The following is a 14,063-nucleotide window of genomic DNA, read 5'->3' on the forward strand; positions in this document are numbered from 1 at the left end:
GCGCAGCTGTGATTTCCACCGACAGGAACACCTCTGGTTCAGAGGAACTGTTTGTTTAGTCGGTTATTCTGAAGCTCAGTGGCCTCACGCATCAACACCAGTGTTCTATCTGCCATTTGTTTATCTAAATGACTTCTGGTTCCAGTTCATCCAGTATGGGGAAATGCAGGTTTTATTTACTCATAATTAATAAATCACTCATACTTCCCACACTACAGCCCTGTGGCAAGTCAAGCATCCTGCTTGACCAGTGTTTCATGTTTCCACATAACTTTTGTAAATCAGGATGACCGATAACAATAAGAAAGTTAACTGGATTTTTTGTTATTTGTGAATACAAATGCTCAACACACCTTTTCCGTGACTGTTGCCGCCAGAGGAAATGAACTCTTGTCCTGCTCTTGCTCCTTTAAGAAAACAGAATGTGTTTTCTGGAGGCTGAGAACTCGGCCTTTGCAGAACAATGTGGAATAATTAGCCTGACATTTCTTAGCCTTATGTGGCAGCAGCTGATAAAGTGAGGTTGATACCGTTGTTGCCGAGCTACGCAGGATGTGATGTCACTACTCCTATCCTTGAGAAGCTGACTTCTGCCCTTCTTGGGAATACCAACGTCCCTGAGTCTTGGCAACGGATGTAGCAGAGGTCAGAGATTTCTCTGCTGTAGTGGCTGATGCTTCAAACATATTTATCCGGTGTCCATCATAAACATGCTTTTTTTAACATTCTTCAGAAAGATTAATTCAACAAGTTTCACTCTGTTTTGCTATTTTCATTGTTTTGACAGTAGCATTATTAACCTCTCCTTGATGAAAGCCTGCTGTACCGGGGTCAGCTTGAGATACATGCAGTACAGAAGATCTTTGCAAGCGCTGGGAAGCACCAACCCTAACAAGTAGCATACCAAAGTGACAGGGAGAAAATCCGCTAAAAGACTCCACCAACCACTGCCACTCAAACAAAACACAATTCAAACTCCAAACAATTATTTGGGCATGTATCAAAACCATAAGAACAGCTCTGTCCACTTTAATGCCTCTGCTAATTTCTCTGCTTCAAGCAAACCATGCAACCAAGGTCTCATGAGAAAGAAGAGACTCTACTGATGATTACAAAGATGTCTGTTAACTGCAAATGTGTTGTCCTATGACTCTGTTTGAAATTAATCATGAAGGTCCTGCTAGTTTCCATGAAGATGAAAGAGGTTTTATAGTGAGGGATTCACTCTTCCTATGATATGCTATGATGGGCTTTGCTTCTTTCTGGATCCTCATGGTGTTTCTAAGGTGAAAGGGGGGGGGGGGGGGGGGGTATGATTGGCTATAGCAGCAGTAAGCTCTATAGTGAACCATTTCAACTATTTAGTTCTGTCTGATCACATATTTATTTTAATAACCTCTAAATGTTAATTAAAAATGGACATTTTTTAACAGTTAGTCGTCTTTTACCTGGAATAATTATCGTTAGAGCAGACACTGCAGGCCAAACAACCCAGGTTTGTTTTTTGTTGCTAAGTCACTCGTGGAATGGCTGTTTGTTAGAGGTTGCCTGTGGACACGTTTGTCATTTTAAAGTACAGCAGGAGAAGGACCAGCTGCCTCCAGATTTCCATGCTGCAAGCACTTATTTTTGCTAATAAGAAGAGAAAGGAGGAATATGAGATTCTCTGGAAGCCGAATAGTAAAGCCAAGTTTGCCATCCTGGATGTGAGCGCAAAGTCATTCACCAGTTGGTTATCATTTTTACTGTCAGCATTGTTCCTGTCTCCACTGGCAGCTGTAAAATAATTCTGTTATGTCACAACAGAGCATCTGCTGTTAAGTTATTATCAGAGTTGTGTGCTTATGGTTAATGATTCACATTATGCTGTTTCTTCAACTGAATAAATAACTTATAATAGATGCCTGTGCTGCTGCAGATTAAGAAATAGTCTATTAAATGTACATCACACTTCTAAGTAAATAGCAATACTGCAAAGTCCTAAGATAAATAACAACATAGAAACATAGCTTCCAATTCTCTGTTGTTAGAAGAACCTGCTCGGCTACAGAAATTGTAAACCAGAATCCATTTAAAGGCTTGAACAACTGCGACAGACAAAGCAGTTTCTGGTAAACCCTTTACAAATAACACTGAAATATGAAATGCAGCCTTATCATTTAAACCCAAATGTGTCCAGATAATGAGTTTAATTATCCTTGTGTCCCTGTGTTTGTTAGCTGAGCTTATGTGATGCTTGCATAAAAACAGAAGCATTAAATTACATAAATGCATTCAGACATGAGCTTATGATAGCTACTTTGTGCAAGTAAATTAGGTTTTCTGTTTGTTTAACATTTATTAATTTTTTTTTTTTGCAGACCTTTCAAAGAACAGATTGACTGACGTCCCATCAGAGGTGTGCCACCTGGTTGCCTTGGAGACACTAAACCTGTATCACAACTGCATCAGGACCATTCCAGACAGCATCATCACCCTGCAGTCACTCACATCATTAAACCTCAGGTACACACTTTCACACACTTGGTGTCACTGCTGTCTTTACAGTAAGAGAGCCTAAATAAAGGCAGTTTCCTTCATCCTGCCTCCACCAGAGAGAACGTCTGAGCTGTAATTCAGTGCTGCTCTTATTGTCCTTTAATATGAGCAGGCTGCTGCTGTACTACTGTCTGAGTCACTGCAGGTGTGTGTGCGCTTCTCTTTTGTGCTGTGCTGCTGGTGATGGTTGAATTTGTGTGTGTCTGATGCACCAGCCATGCTGCAGGGTGAAATCCAAAGCTTGTAAAGTGTCAGCACATCCAGCTGGTGATCAGTGAACTGTTAAATCTAAAACCTCACACACACACACACACCTGATGCTGAGCCTCACAGACTGTGCTGCACTCTGTCACGCTATGTTTAAAGGTCAAGGTGTCCCCTGCTGTCTTCACTAGATCGTCTCTGTTAGACTCTAACATTATGAATGAATGTATGAAACCTTTAGTTTTGTCCTGATATGTACGATGTGGTTTTTGTTTAACATTTGTTTTTCTTTAAATAGGTCTTTCAGCTTAGAGCCAAAAAAAAAAGTAATGGAAGAAAGAAAATATAGCCATGTTTAACTTCTTAAGTTTTGTGTATCAGGACATAATAAGAATCATCTGGTTCTTACAAGGTCTTCAAATTAGATAAATCCAACCTCAGCTGAATAACTCCACATGACACACACTCACCAACCACTTCATCAGGTCCACTTTGCTAGTACCAGGTTGGACCCCCGTTTTCCTTCAGAACTGCCTATTTCTTGGTGTCATAGATTAAACAAAGTATTGGAAACATTCCTCAAAAGTTTTGCTCCATATTAACATGACAGCATCACACAGTTGCTCCAGATTTGTCGGCTGTACATCCATGATGAGAATCTCCCGTTCCACTACATCCTGAAGCTGCTCTGTTGGAATGAGATCCGGTAACTGGAGGCTGTTGGAGTCCAGTGAACTCATCGTCATGTTCAAGCAACTAGGGTATCATCACTATGCCAGTCTGCCCATTCTCCTCTGACCTCTGACATCAACAAGACATTCTGGTCCAGACAACTGCTGCTCGCTGGATATTTTCTCTTCTTTAGTCCATCTCTGTAAACCCTAGAGATGGTTGTGTGAGAAAATCCCAGCAAATACTCAGACCAGCAACCATGCCACGTTTAAAGTCACTTAAATCTCCTTTTCAATCATTCTGATTCTCAATTTAAACTTCAGCAAGTTGTCTTCACCATGTCTACATGACTAGATGTGTCGAGCTGCTGCTGGTTAGATACTTGTTAACAAGCAACTGAATAGAGGTACCTAATAAAGTGGCCAGTGATTGTATGTTTATATCAGTATTATGGAATTTACCAAATACGTAATACTGACGTTTGGAAAGCAACATACAGTAAAAAAAGCATGAAGCAGTTACTTGTATACACCCTTACTTGCATTTCCTGCTGCACACATTGACACTCGCTGACCTTCTAGACGTGTGACTGAGTGGATGGTCAGATAATCTGCATGGGAATTCTGGGAGCCTGGAAAACATGTTTCAGACATTACATATTTAATCACATGTATATCACATGTAGCCCTGCTTTAACGTCTCTGGAAAATTGTAGGCAAACAGTGAACATCTTCAAACAGCGTATGACCACAAGGTTTTCTTATCAAGTGTAAACTTATTAATGTATATTTAGAAAGAAAGAAAAAGTCTTTTGTAGAAAGAATGAGTCATTTTAGACCCTAAGACAGACAGACACACACACACACACACACGCACGCACACACACACATGCACACACACAGACAGTCAAAACAGGAAGAACACTTTGCTTTCCTCTCCAGAAATCAAGCTGCTTTATTTTAAGCATCCTTGAATCAACGAGCTGTGTGTCACACCAAAACGTTTCAGCTGAGTTTAAACTGGTTCAGACATAAATATTTTTCAGGGTCTTTTAAAAAACAGTGTGTTTTATTAAACAATTACAAATTAAAATAAAGGATTTATTTGTGGTTATTCTAAGTGTTTATATTTGTGTATTTATTGATTTATTAAATTGCCTTTTTTCATAAAGTCATTATTTTATTATTCTATAACTTTAGACATTTTATTCAAAACAGTAAATATTCTGAATTGCTTGTAATGGTGACATTAGAGTAAATGTTGATTTGGTCCATGATCTTTTTTCTTATACAGGAATATATCATGGTTAGGTCACGGTGAGGTTTAGGGAAACGGTTAGGGTTAGTCATTGTCTCAGCCGAGTCCCCAGACGTGTGTGTGGACAGCTGAATCAACTCACTGATGTTTCCTGAAAGTTATTTTCAGGTCTGACTCAGACAGAAGTTCATGGTCTTTTGGTGAAAATGTGAATTTGTATTGGTGTTGATTATGTGTGTTTAAGGTTTTATTCTTTGAGATTAAATGCATTGTTAAGTTGATATTAACACCAATAATAAAGCAACATAGATGTTTATTTCAGCCTAGAGCTGCTCCACTGCTTTACTTTCTACATACTTTGGCAAAGGAAGAACTTTGATATGATTCAGGTAATTTTTAAAAGTGATGTGAAAGCAGTGAAACGACTCATTGAGTGCAGTGATTGGCTTCAACACTGTAACCACTCTCCTGATATCAAACAGAGTCTGTCCATGTGGCCCAAACAGCTTGGTCCAGTCAGGGTGAGGACTAAGAACATCGGAAAGTTTCTTCAGTGCCGTGTACCAGGATGTTGGGGATGGATCTTTTGATCCTTGGGGGTCGTGGGGCAAGGTCTTTGTGGATTGGGCTTCCGTCCCACAAATGCCATCAGATCCCATCATTAATTTCTTCTCATCAAATTGAATTCTTAATATTTTAGTTTAACTGTTTTTTTTAGGAAAATTGAAATGATTGAAATAAAAGAAAGAAAAAAGATCTCATCAGTTTGATATCTGAGAAAAATTTTGGGATTGATCGAAGATCTTAGCCTTTCTTCTTTTAGATTCTCTTTAGCAGCTTTTATTAGGGCCCACTACTGTCCTGATTGGTGAGCGTGCTGTCGTAGTATTTGGTATCACTGGTCAGCAAAAAGGGTTTTGATAGTTGTAAATTAAAATACCATCCAAACCAATGGATGGCAGGATATAGAGCCGTGTAACAAGATGAATAGTTGCTGAAACTAAATGTAAAATAATAGAAAGTTTTCACCGATTGCTGCATTCATGACCAGACTGTCCTCTTGACTGGTTGTCCAGCGCCTGCCCGTCAAAGTTGTCTGAAATCAGTTTGGTTTAGCAGCTGCATCATCAATAGTGACAGTCGCTCACATTTGTAATAGCATTTAATGTCTTAGGTGTGGAGGTTTTCTCAGAGTAAAAGAGGACCAAACGCTATCAATCTGTAATATCTGTAAGGTGTTAGAAAATATCATCTGAGATGTGTTGGAGGCTGGAAAAAGTGAGTCCTGACAGCAAATAGAGGTACGGGCCTTCTGCTCGGTCATATACAGTTTCCATTCCTTGCCGCTGGCGCCTGAACTGCAGACTGCTCATCTAAGTTAGCTGCACTGATTCCACAGTTTAATAATTAATCAGTGTTAGGTTGTCATTTGCCGTGCACACAGTTATGACCATCTCCTCTGGAAGGAAGAAGGCGTCTTCTCTAAAAAATTGTTGCTGTGCAGATGTTGGAGACACAGGGCTGATTATTTAGAGGCCATAAATGTAGTGGGAGAAATTATAAACAGGTTCTGAGATATAAATCAGGGGAGTTTTCCTCTTTAACGAAGTAGCTGAAAGGTGGCAGAAAGGATTTGTGCTGCAGGGGGACGGTTTTAAGGTGGGGGCGCTGACCAGCAAAAGTTGGCACAAATGATATATGTTTTTTAATGTCTGGATTTTATGTAATATTGAACTGATTATTACAACTAAAGTGATCATCTCATGTGAAAAAGTGAAGAAAAACCCAAGTGAGCTGCCATATTAAATATACACCTCTTTGCTTATCTATTGTTCTTTTAAAGCTACAAGAAGCATTTGAAACTATTCAGCTCAGTCTTGTCTTAAAGTGTTTTGTTGTTGTTTGACTGTGGTTGTTGTAAACGTGTTGTTAAGTTCTTTTTAGAGAAGATAAAGCTAAGAGAACTAATCTGTTTCCACCTCACCTGTTCTCTCTCTGTCTCTCTCTCTTTCTCTTTCTCTTTGATGGGGAGAAAGAGCGCTATGAATTAATGGAACATCTGTTTAGAGCTGTCAAATGATTAAATTTTTAAATCAATAATATTCACTATTTGTGACTATGACTAAAATCAGTTTTTACTGTATTGTATCAAGAGAACAAGCCAATGCTCATAGTGTTAACTGACCTTCACTTTGGTAAACATCAGATGTCCAAGGGTCAGTAAATGCAGCATGTCATGTACTTCTATATGATGTTCTGCATCATCTCTAACATGTTCTAGATCATGATGCAGAATTCATCCTGCATCTTCTCACCAGTCGTCTCCATGGTGATAATATCTGTCATAAAACCACCAGATGTGACGACTGAAGTAAAAGAGTCAACATTGATGAAGATAATCTGATAAATCTGATGATCTGGCTAAAAACCTGTTTTTCTTTTTATCATTGAAGTGTAAGTGTTTGTGCAGCAGGGATAAAAGTCCTACAGCAGCATCACCCAAAGTAAACATTCATTCATTTTCTACCGCTTTGTCCATTACGGGTTGCGGGGAAGCTGGAGCCTATCCAGCATCTTAGCAGGTGAGAGGCAGGGACACCCTGGGCAGGTCACCGGTCCATCGCAGGGCCAACACAAAAAGAAACAAACAAGCATTCACACACACTCCTTGGGAGAATTTAGAATGAGTAGTTAGCCTAACATGCATGTGTTTGGACGGTGGGAGCCTGAGAGAACCCACGCATACATGGGGAGAACATGCAAACCCCACACAGAAAGGCCACCTCCTTCAAGCCAAGGCTCGAACCAGCGACTTTCTTGCTGTGAGGCTGTGGTGCTAACCACCACACCACCATGCAGCCCTCTCCAGCTGCACGGTGGTGATTTTAGGGCTGTTTTTTTTAAGTTTTTCTGTACTTCTTTACTGAGGCAGAGTGCTGCACAGACAGAGAGGACCACAGGGCAGCCACGTTTATCCAAAACCAGAGAGAAGTTTGTTAAAACACACGGGAAAAGTGCAGGTGTTGAAGCATCATCCTCCACAGATGTTGTTCCATAGATCATCTTTGATACTCAAATATTGCCTCTCCATGTCACGCTGTCATTGCGGAGAACTGACGGATGTTTGGGGCTTGTCATGCCACGCACATGTTAAATGTGTTAAAAATGTTAAACTTGTTAACACAGTTCATTATATAAATTAATTACCACTGTTAATGCGTTATGTTAGACAGCCTTAATCTTTTTATTTCAAAGTGGCGGTGGTGCGGAGTCTGTGGCGCCACACATGCGTCTATGTGTGGGAAACCCTGCGCTCACGGAGCCTTCGTATTTTATGCCAGCATATCGGTTACATTCTGAGCAGAAGATATTTTCGCCAAAGAATAACTATAATAATTCTTGTTACACACTAAAGAAATGAATCATTTCTTAAATGTATTGCTATGCTAAATGCTAACTGAAAATATATTGTAATAAAGTCTAAAAAAACATTTGATATAGTTTTTTACAGTGTTATTGGGCTGCAGAGAAATACTGGAGACCTATTAGTAGATGATTGTACATCTATTTTCTAACTAGTGTTCACTGCAACCTATTTACTCCCCACTGCTCATCCCATAAACTGTCTTTCTTTTGCATCTACATTATTTCAGCCTGATATTTTCTCCCAAAGCGCATATTTCGATTTCTATCAGATTAAAAACCTTTTTAAACACACTGATCCAGTGTGGCAGCGCGGTACTAAGCAAGCTTCTTCCAAGTCCAGACAACACAGCATGTTTGTACTGAGGAAGTATGTGTGCTATGTGTTTCTTCCTGTGGGCTTTTCTGTTGTCTGAACTGTACAAAAATAACAATAACAAACAAAGTGTGACTATAAAAATCCTATAATGTAATTCTGCCAGGCACTCACCTCCACATGTATTAATAATGCTGCATGTGGAGGCGATAAAATGTTCACATGTTCTTTAAAAGGTTGTTTTTCTGCTCTGCAATCTGATTGGTTTACAGCAATTTTTCTGCATAAATGTGAAGTATTTTTTTTTTAATGGAGGAACTTTACACCTGAAAGTTTGTTTTCTGTTGTTAATTATTGTAAATGAGCAATATGTATGACTCGGTGGTGATTTGTTTCTTCTCCTCGATACGTTTGTGTTGCAGTCGTAACCAGCTCGGCTCTCTGCCGGCCTGCCTGTGTGGTTTGCCTCTGAGAGTCCTCAACGCCAGCAACAACAAGCTGGTCAGCCTGCCGGAGACCATCGGACAGCTGCAGAGCCTCATGGAGCTGGTGAGACTGTTTATGCCGCTTTGTTCGCGTGTTATTGTGCAACAGACTCAGATGCACATCACTTGAGATCGTTTTAACCTCATTGCACCTCTCTCTGATTTGATTCTAGCCTCGATCTTGTATGTAGGCTGTGTTTCATAAAATCAGCTCAGCAAGAAAATGAAATCAGTTTAAAACGATCTTCTATGTAATGTTTTATTCTGAGTGAAGTTTGTGGAGCGAGCATTTTTAGAAATGTTGTCATTTTCACTCAGAACTTTTGGTTGGGATCTAGTAATAAAATCTTCCCTTGAGATTTAATAGCTTTTGACAAACATGGCTGTTTTTTCCCTCTCAGGACATCAGCTGCAATGAGATCACAGCTCTCCCGCGTCACATCGGCAGACTCAAAGCACTGCGTGAACTAAATGTACGCCGAAATTTACTCTGCGTCCTGCCAGAAGGTGAGTTAGAGTCACATAAATAGTCTTTTTCCAGGGATTAAATTTGGTCCTGATGATCTTGTTCTGTCTGAAATAACTTCCAGCTTTCTGTGTCCTAACAGCTGGTGTATACTTTACATTTTTCTTCTTTTTAAATAGAATTTTAACCATATAATTAGTTTGTCGCTGATTGTATCTCATGCTTTAACCGTACAAAAGAGTATTGTGCACTGTCATTATTTTTATTAGGTGCAGAAAATTCAATTCTAACTTCTAGTTAAACAGAAGTGCTGTATGCAGGATTGGGAGGCACGTGTTAGACCACAGAGTCCTCTGTATGCACTACCACACCCATCCCAGTCCCCCAAAATATACATAACTCAGTGTGACTGAACAGTGACCTCCAGCCCTCAAAGATCTGAAATCAGTCAGTGACACAGAAGTGAGTGACAACCACAACCCTCATCAGAAAAAGACTCTGCCAAACCCGGCTGACTGTCAGGGTGCTGAGAAGCAGGCTTGTGTCTGCAGGGTTGTCAGCTACCATCACCAGACCAGCTGGAAGTAATCGGTCCTGAGAGTTAATAGGAATTGTTCTGCACTGATGCTGTAGGTCATCCCAGGGTCTGCTGAGGATCCACCGCACTGAGAGTTTGTCTTGTCTGTTCTGTTTATTACATTATCTGCAAACAAGAGCTGTTGTCATTATCCGGAATTCTTTTTGATTCGTTGACTTGTTCTCAGCACAGCGTGAGAAAATAATTAAAAAGTGAACATCTTCAAATTTTCCCAATTCCCAGTATTTTAAGCACTGCTTACTGTCTCAGGCCCGATGACTGCCTCCAGCTTTTATATTCACTCTGCAAAAGTAGTTATACTTTGTGTTGCACCATCAGAATATTCTGCTGAATAACGAGAAGCCACAACCAGAACCTGGACGTTGTCGCCCAGTTTTCAAATACTTTGTAGTGGGAATGAATAAAAAACATGGTAATGAAGCAGGTGTTTGTCAGAAGGTCCTTCATGTTTCCAGCATAAAACCCGAAATGGCTAATTTAAGTGTTTTATTTATACCCGACCGCTTCCTTAGTTAGTGATTGAATCTAGTTGCCTCTTATTTATTTATTTATTTGGGATTTGTTTTCATTGTAAAACGGACAAAATGAAAAATAAAACAAAAAAAAAAGCAAAACAAAAAGAAAATAGCTTTGAAATAAGAAATCTGGAAGACATGGAGCATTAAAACCCTCATGTCTTTGTTGTCATGCCCAACACGGCAGTGGGTCCTCTAAACAGACCGGATGACCCGGATGAAGTCAGGCCTGCAGATAGTCCATCTGAAAGATGAATGACTCCAGACTTTTACTGGAAGACTCGGCCAGCTTTACCGCCGCGCCTCGGCTCTGTTTGGATTCTTCTGCTGTATTTTCCAAACTTGGCATATGCTTGTCCCTCAGCATCGTGAGCTTCTCCTGGATTGATTGATGAGCCTTGAACTGGCTCAGCAGCTTGATGCCACAGGGAGGCGTGCTCTTCGCAGACTGGACGGCAGCCCTGACTCTGGGAGGGATGTTGTTTTTGATTTAATATCTGTTGAGTTTGCTTTGTCTTTGCTGCTCCGGAGAGTCCCTGAGATAAGACCACCAGCACTTTTCAAAGCTGGCCAAGTTCAGGGGGGCAAAGGAGGAGGCAGACTCAGATCTGAAGATCAGAACTGTAGAGGAACTGGAAAAGTTTTCCCTTTTAGGCTAAAATCTCTCATCATGGCTCTAAGATGCTTTAGTTAGTTGTAGATCTTCCTCATTGCTGTCATAGTTTACAATAACTATTGTAGTCTGACTAATTACAGTGATGCTGCTGTTTATCTGCTTCTCCAACCCAAGTGTTTTAAATTTAGCCAAACATTTGTACTGAGTGACCTCATAGCAACACAGTTTTGCACATTATGTAATCTTGATGATATTTTTATCTGACAGTAACCGAAGGAATTCTCTCTGGTGTCGCTGCTCTCAATCAGGGCCGATGTTATTCCCGTCTGGATGTGGTTTTAATAAAAAGAGGCTGTCAGGAGGAGTGTAATGAATACTGCATCATAGATGATGGGCTTGGTTGCCCTGCATCATTTGCACTCTACAGGATGGTTTCTGTGCACAAACCTACACATCAGTCAGTCTGAGGAGCTGAATGTTGAATAAAACATGTCAGCACACCCACACATCCAGCACAGTCGGGTTTTTAAATGGAGTCCGTGAAAATTTGCTGTGTGATTCCCAACTATCAAGGAAAAAGATGACAGAAATGCTGCTTAGAAAATCAACATTTCTTAATCTTCTTTTGTTATTTATTGATTTATCTTTTAGTTTACAGTAGTTTAAAGCTCTGACACAACCAGCCGAACTGGTTTGTAAATCATAAAGAAAGAGATCTTTACTTCCTTTTTACCTTCCTACTCATCTTTTTAGTCACACATGGGAAAATCTTTATTTTTGTTTGGTATTTGATGTCTGCAGACTCTTATTTGTTGGTCAAATTCAGACATCTTCCATCTGAAGTTGAAGAAAGTTTGAGCCGTTTTAGGGTTTTTCAGGTATACTGGAGTTCATGTGGGAGGAGGTGGACATGAACAGAAGCAGTGAGGCGCTCAGCTGCTAGTGATTACAAACCTCTTAACAACCTCCTAATTGAAATATGATGTCAGTTTGAGCTGTTTGTGTTTGAAGTCAGTAAAATGGTTTTAAATCATCGCTGTGCAGTATTTACAGCTTTAGTCCTTCAATAAAACACTATTCTGGTGTGTTAGCTGTAGCGAAAGGGAGGCATCTAATGAGTGTTAGTGTTGAGTGTTACCTCTGGAATAAACGATCGCCAGCTACAAGCATAACAAAAAGAAGTGTCCATGTCTGCGTTTAAGATAACATCCTGACATTTAGCAGATCAAAATGGTAAAAGTTTTGTTTCTTTCCTACATGCCGTAAACATGAAAAGAATCAGATTTGTTAGCTGAAGCCCGGTGACTCCGCTAGGTGAGACAAAGAAGAATAACACTACTTTAAATAAATGGACTGGTTAAAACACAGTGTTAGCTGAAAGATTTGCTGTGTTTGTCAAAAAGTCTGCAGCGGTTTGTATTAATGTCCTCAAAGGACAGAAAGCTAGACCTGGTGCAGCGCTTTCTGGTCCAGTTCTGTGCAGCTGCCATACCACACTGAGATGGACTGGCTGCTCTCCACCCCACACCTGTAGAAGGAGCCGAGGGCTGGAAGTCCAAGTCCAGCAGCTTCCTTAATAAAATGCAGGAAAAAACATTCAAGCTTAAGCAGAGTGAGAAATCCCAGCCTGCTCATTATGCTCTAGTTTTGTTTTTTTTTTTGCTTTTTTAATGACAACAAAAAGTTAAATAAGAGATTCTTGAAACTGTTGAAAGATTACACAAAGACAAATGACACTGAATCCACAAACTGCATTAAGTTGTCCCAAAGCTATTTTTCCATCAGCTCATCCAAGAACAATAACTCCTAAACGCTCCAAAAATGTCAAAGAACTTCTGAGGAGGAAAGGTTTTTGTAGGACTTTGTGATTTGCAGTTCCACAAGAAAGATTTAACAGATTAGTCCTGAGGTGAGTGAAGAGTGCAGCGTTCTCAAGTTTCCTCTGAAAACTGAACACAGCTGCCTGGACTTTGTCAATCAGCTGACTAACAACTAGATGGCCATGTCCTGATTTTTGTTGGTCATAATAAAGCAAAGCAAACATATTTTCCTATTTCTCTCTGGATAAGAACATTTTAGGGAATAAAACTACTTTCTGGAATTTACACTCCAGTTCTTCTGAAGCTGATGCAGGTGACCGGTACGCTGCCTGTCAGTGATCAGTGATGGATGATGGTCCAGGCCTAGTTTCCAGCACCCCAGCATACCATGATACTGGCAGAATTAGATCTAATGTAACAGTGCCGTCTGATTTATATCTGTGTTTGTTTGTGTTCCTGCAGACTTGGCTGACCTTCCTCTGGTGAAGTTTGATTTCTCCTGTAACAAGGTGTCCACCATCCCAGTGTGTTACAGAAAGATGAAGCAGCTCCAGTCGCTTCAGTTAGAGAACAACCCCCTGCAGAGCCCACCTGCACAGGTTCGTGCACAGATTAGTGAAACCGCTTCTCAGACAGCTTTCATTTCAGTCCTGAAGGTTTTGGTTGTCATCTTTCTTTAAAACTTTCCCATAGTGTTGCATTTATCTGGCTTTTACACGTCCTGACCATAATGTATACTGCACTACATCTGCACTAACCCAACATGTGACCTTAAAGGGACTTTGGAAAGCGTCAGATTTTCTGCCATCGCTGGATAATATTTTTCTTTTCTTTTCTTTTCTTTCAGATCTGCATAAAGGGTAAAGTTCACATATTCAAGTATCTGACCATCGAGGCATGTCGTAGCGAGAAGATGACTGACTCTATCTACCATGTCATGGATCGTATCAGCCCATTGCGGCCCACTACTGGCAGGTCAGTCACCGTGGTAACGTTAGTACTGCATCACCCAGTGGGAAGGGCTGCTGCTCTCCTCCTTCTCCACATGGGTTTTTATTTATGACTGTTTGTCTTTAACAATAAAGTAGTCATTTTTTTTTCATCTTAAAGTATTTTTTATTCGTAGTGAGGTATAGGTCTACTTTAAAGGGTG

General features: G+C 40.3%; 1 protein-coding gene across 7 annotated transcripts in view; it reads left to right on the forward strand.

Moving 5' to 3' along the window:
- The window catches only part of lrch1 (leucine-rich repeats and calponin homology (CH) domain containing 1), an 81,417-nt gene that overhangs the window by 30,110 nt on the left and 37,244 nt on the right, over positions 1-14,063 (forward strand). For all 7 annotated transcript variants that reach the window (XM_042000902.1, XM_042000904.1, XM_042000897.1 and 4 more), the window contains exons 2-6: positions 2,361-2,505; positions 8,833-8,959; positions 9,297-9,402; positions 13,373-13,509; positions 13,758-13,885. In XM_042000902.1, the coding sequence (XP_041856836.1) occupies positions 2,361-2,505; positions 8,833-8,959; positions 9,297-9,402; positions 13,373-13,509; positions 13,758-13,885 (643 nt within the window). The remainder of the gene's footprint in view (positions 1-2,360; positions 2,506-8,832; positions 8,960-9,296; positions 9,403-13,372; positions 13,510-13,757; positions 13,886-14,063) is intronic.

The sequence above is a fragment of the Melanotaenia boesemani genome, chromosome 12 (genome assembly GCF_017639745.1).
Source record: "Melanotaenia boesemani isolate fMelBoe1 chromosome 12, fMelBoe1.pri, whole genome shotgun sequence".
NCBI classification, from domain to species: domain Eukaryota; kingdom Metazoa; phylum Chordata; class Actinopteri; order Atheriniformes; family Melanotaeniidae; genus Melanotaenia; species Melanotaenia boesemani.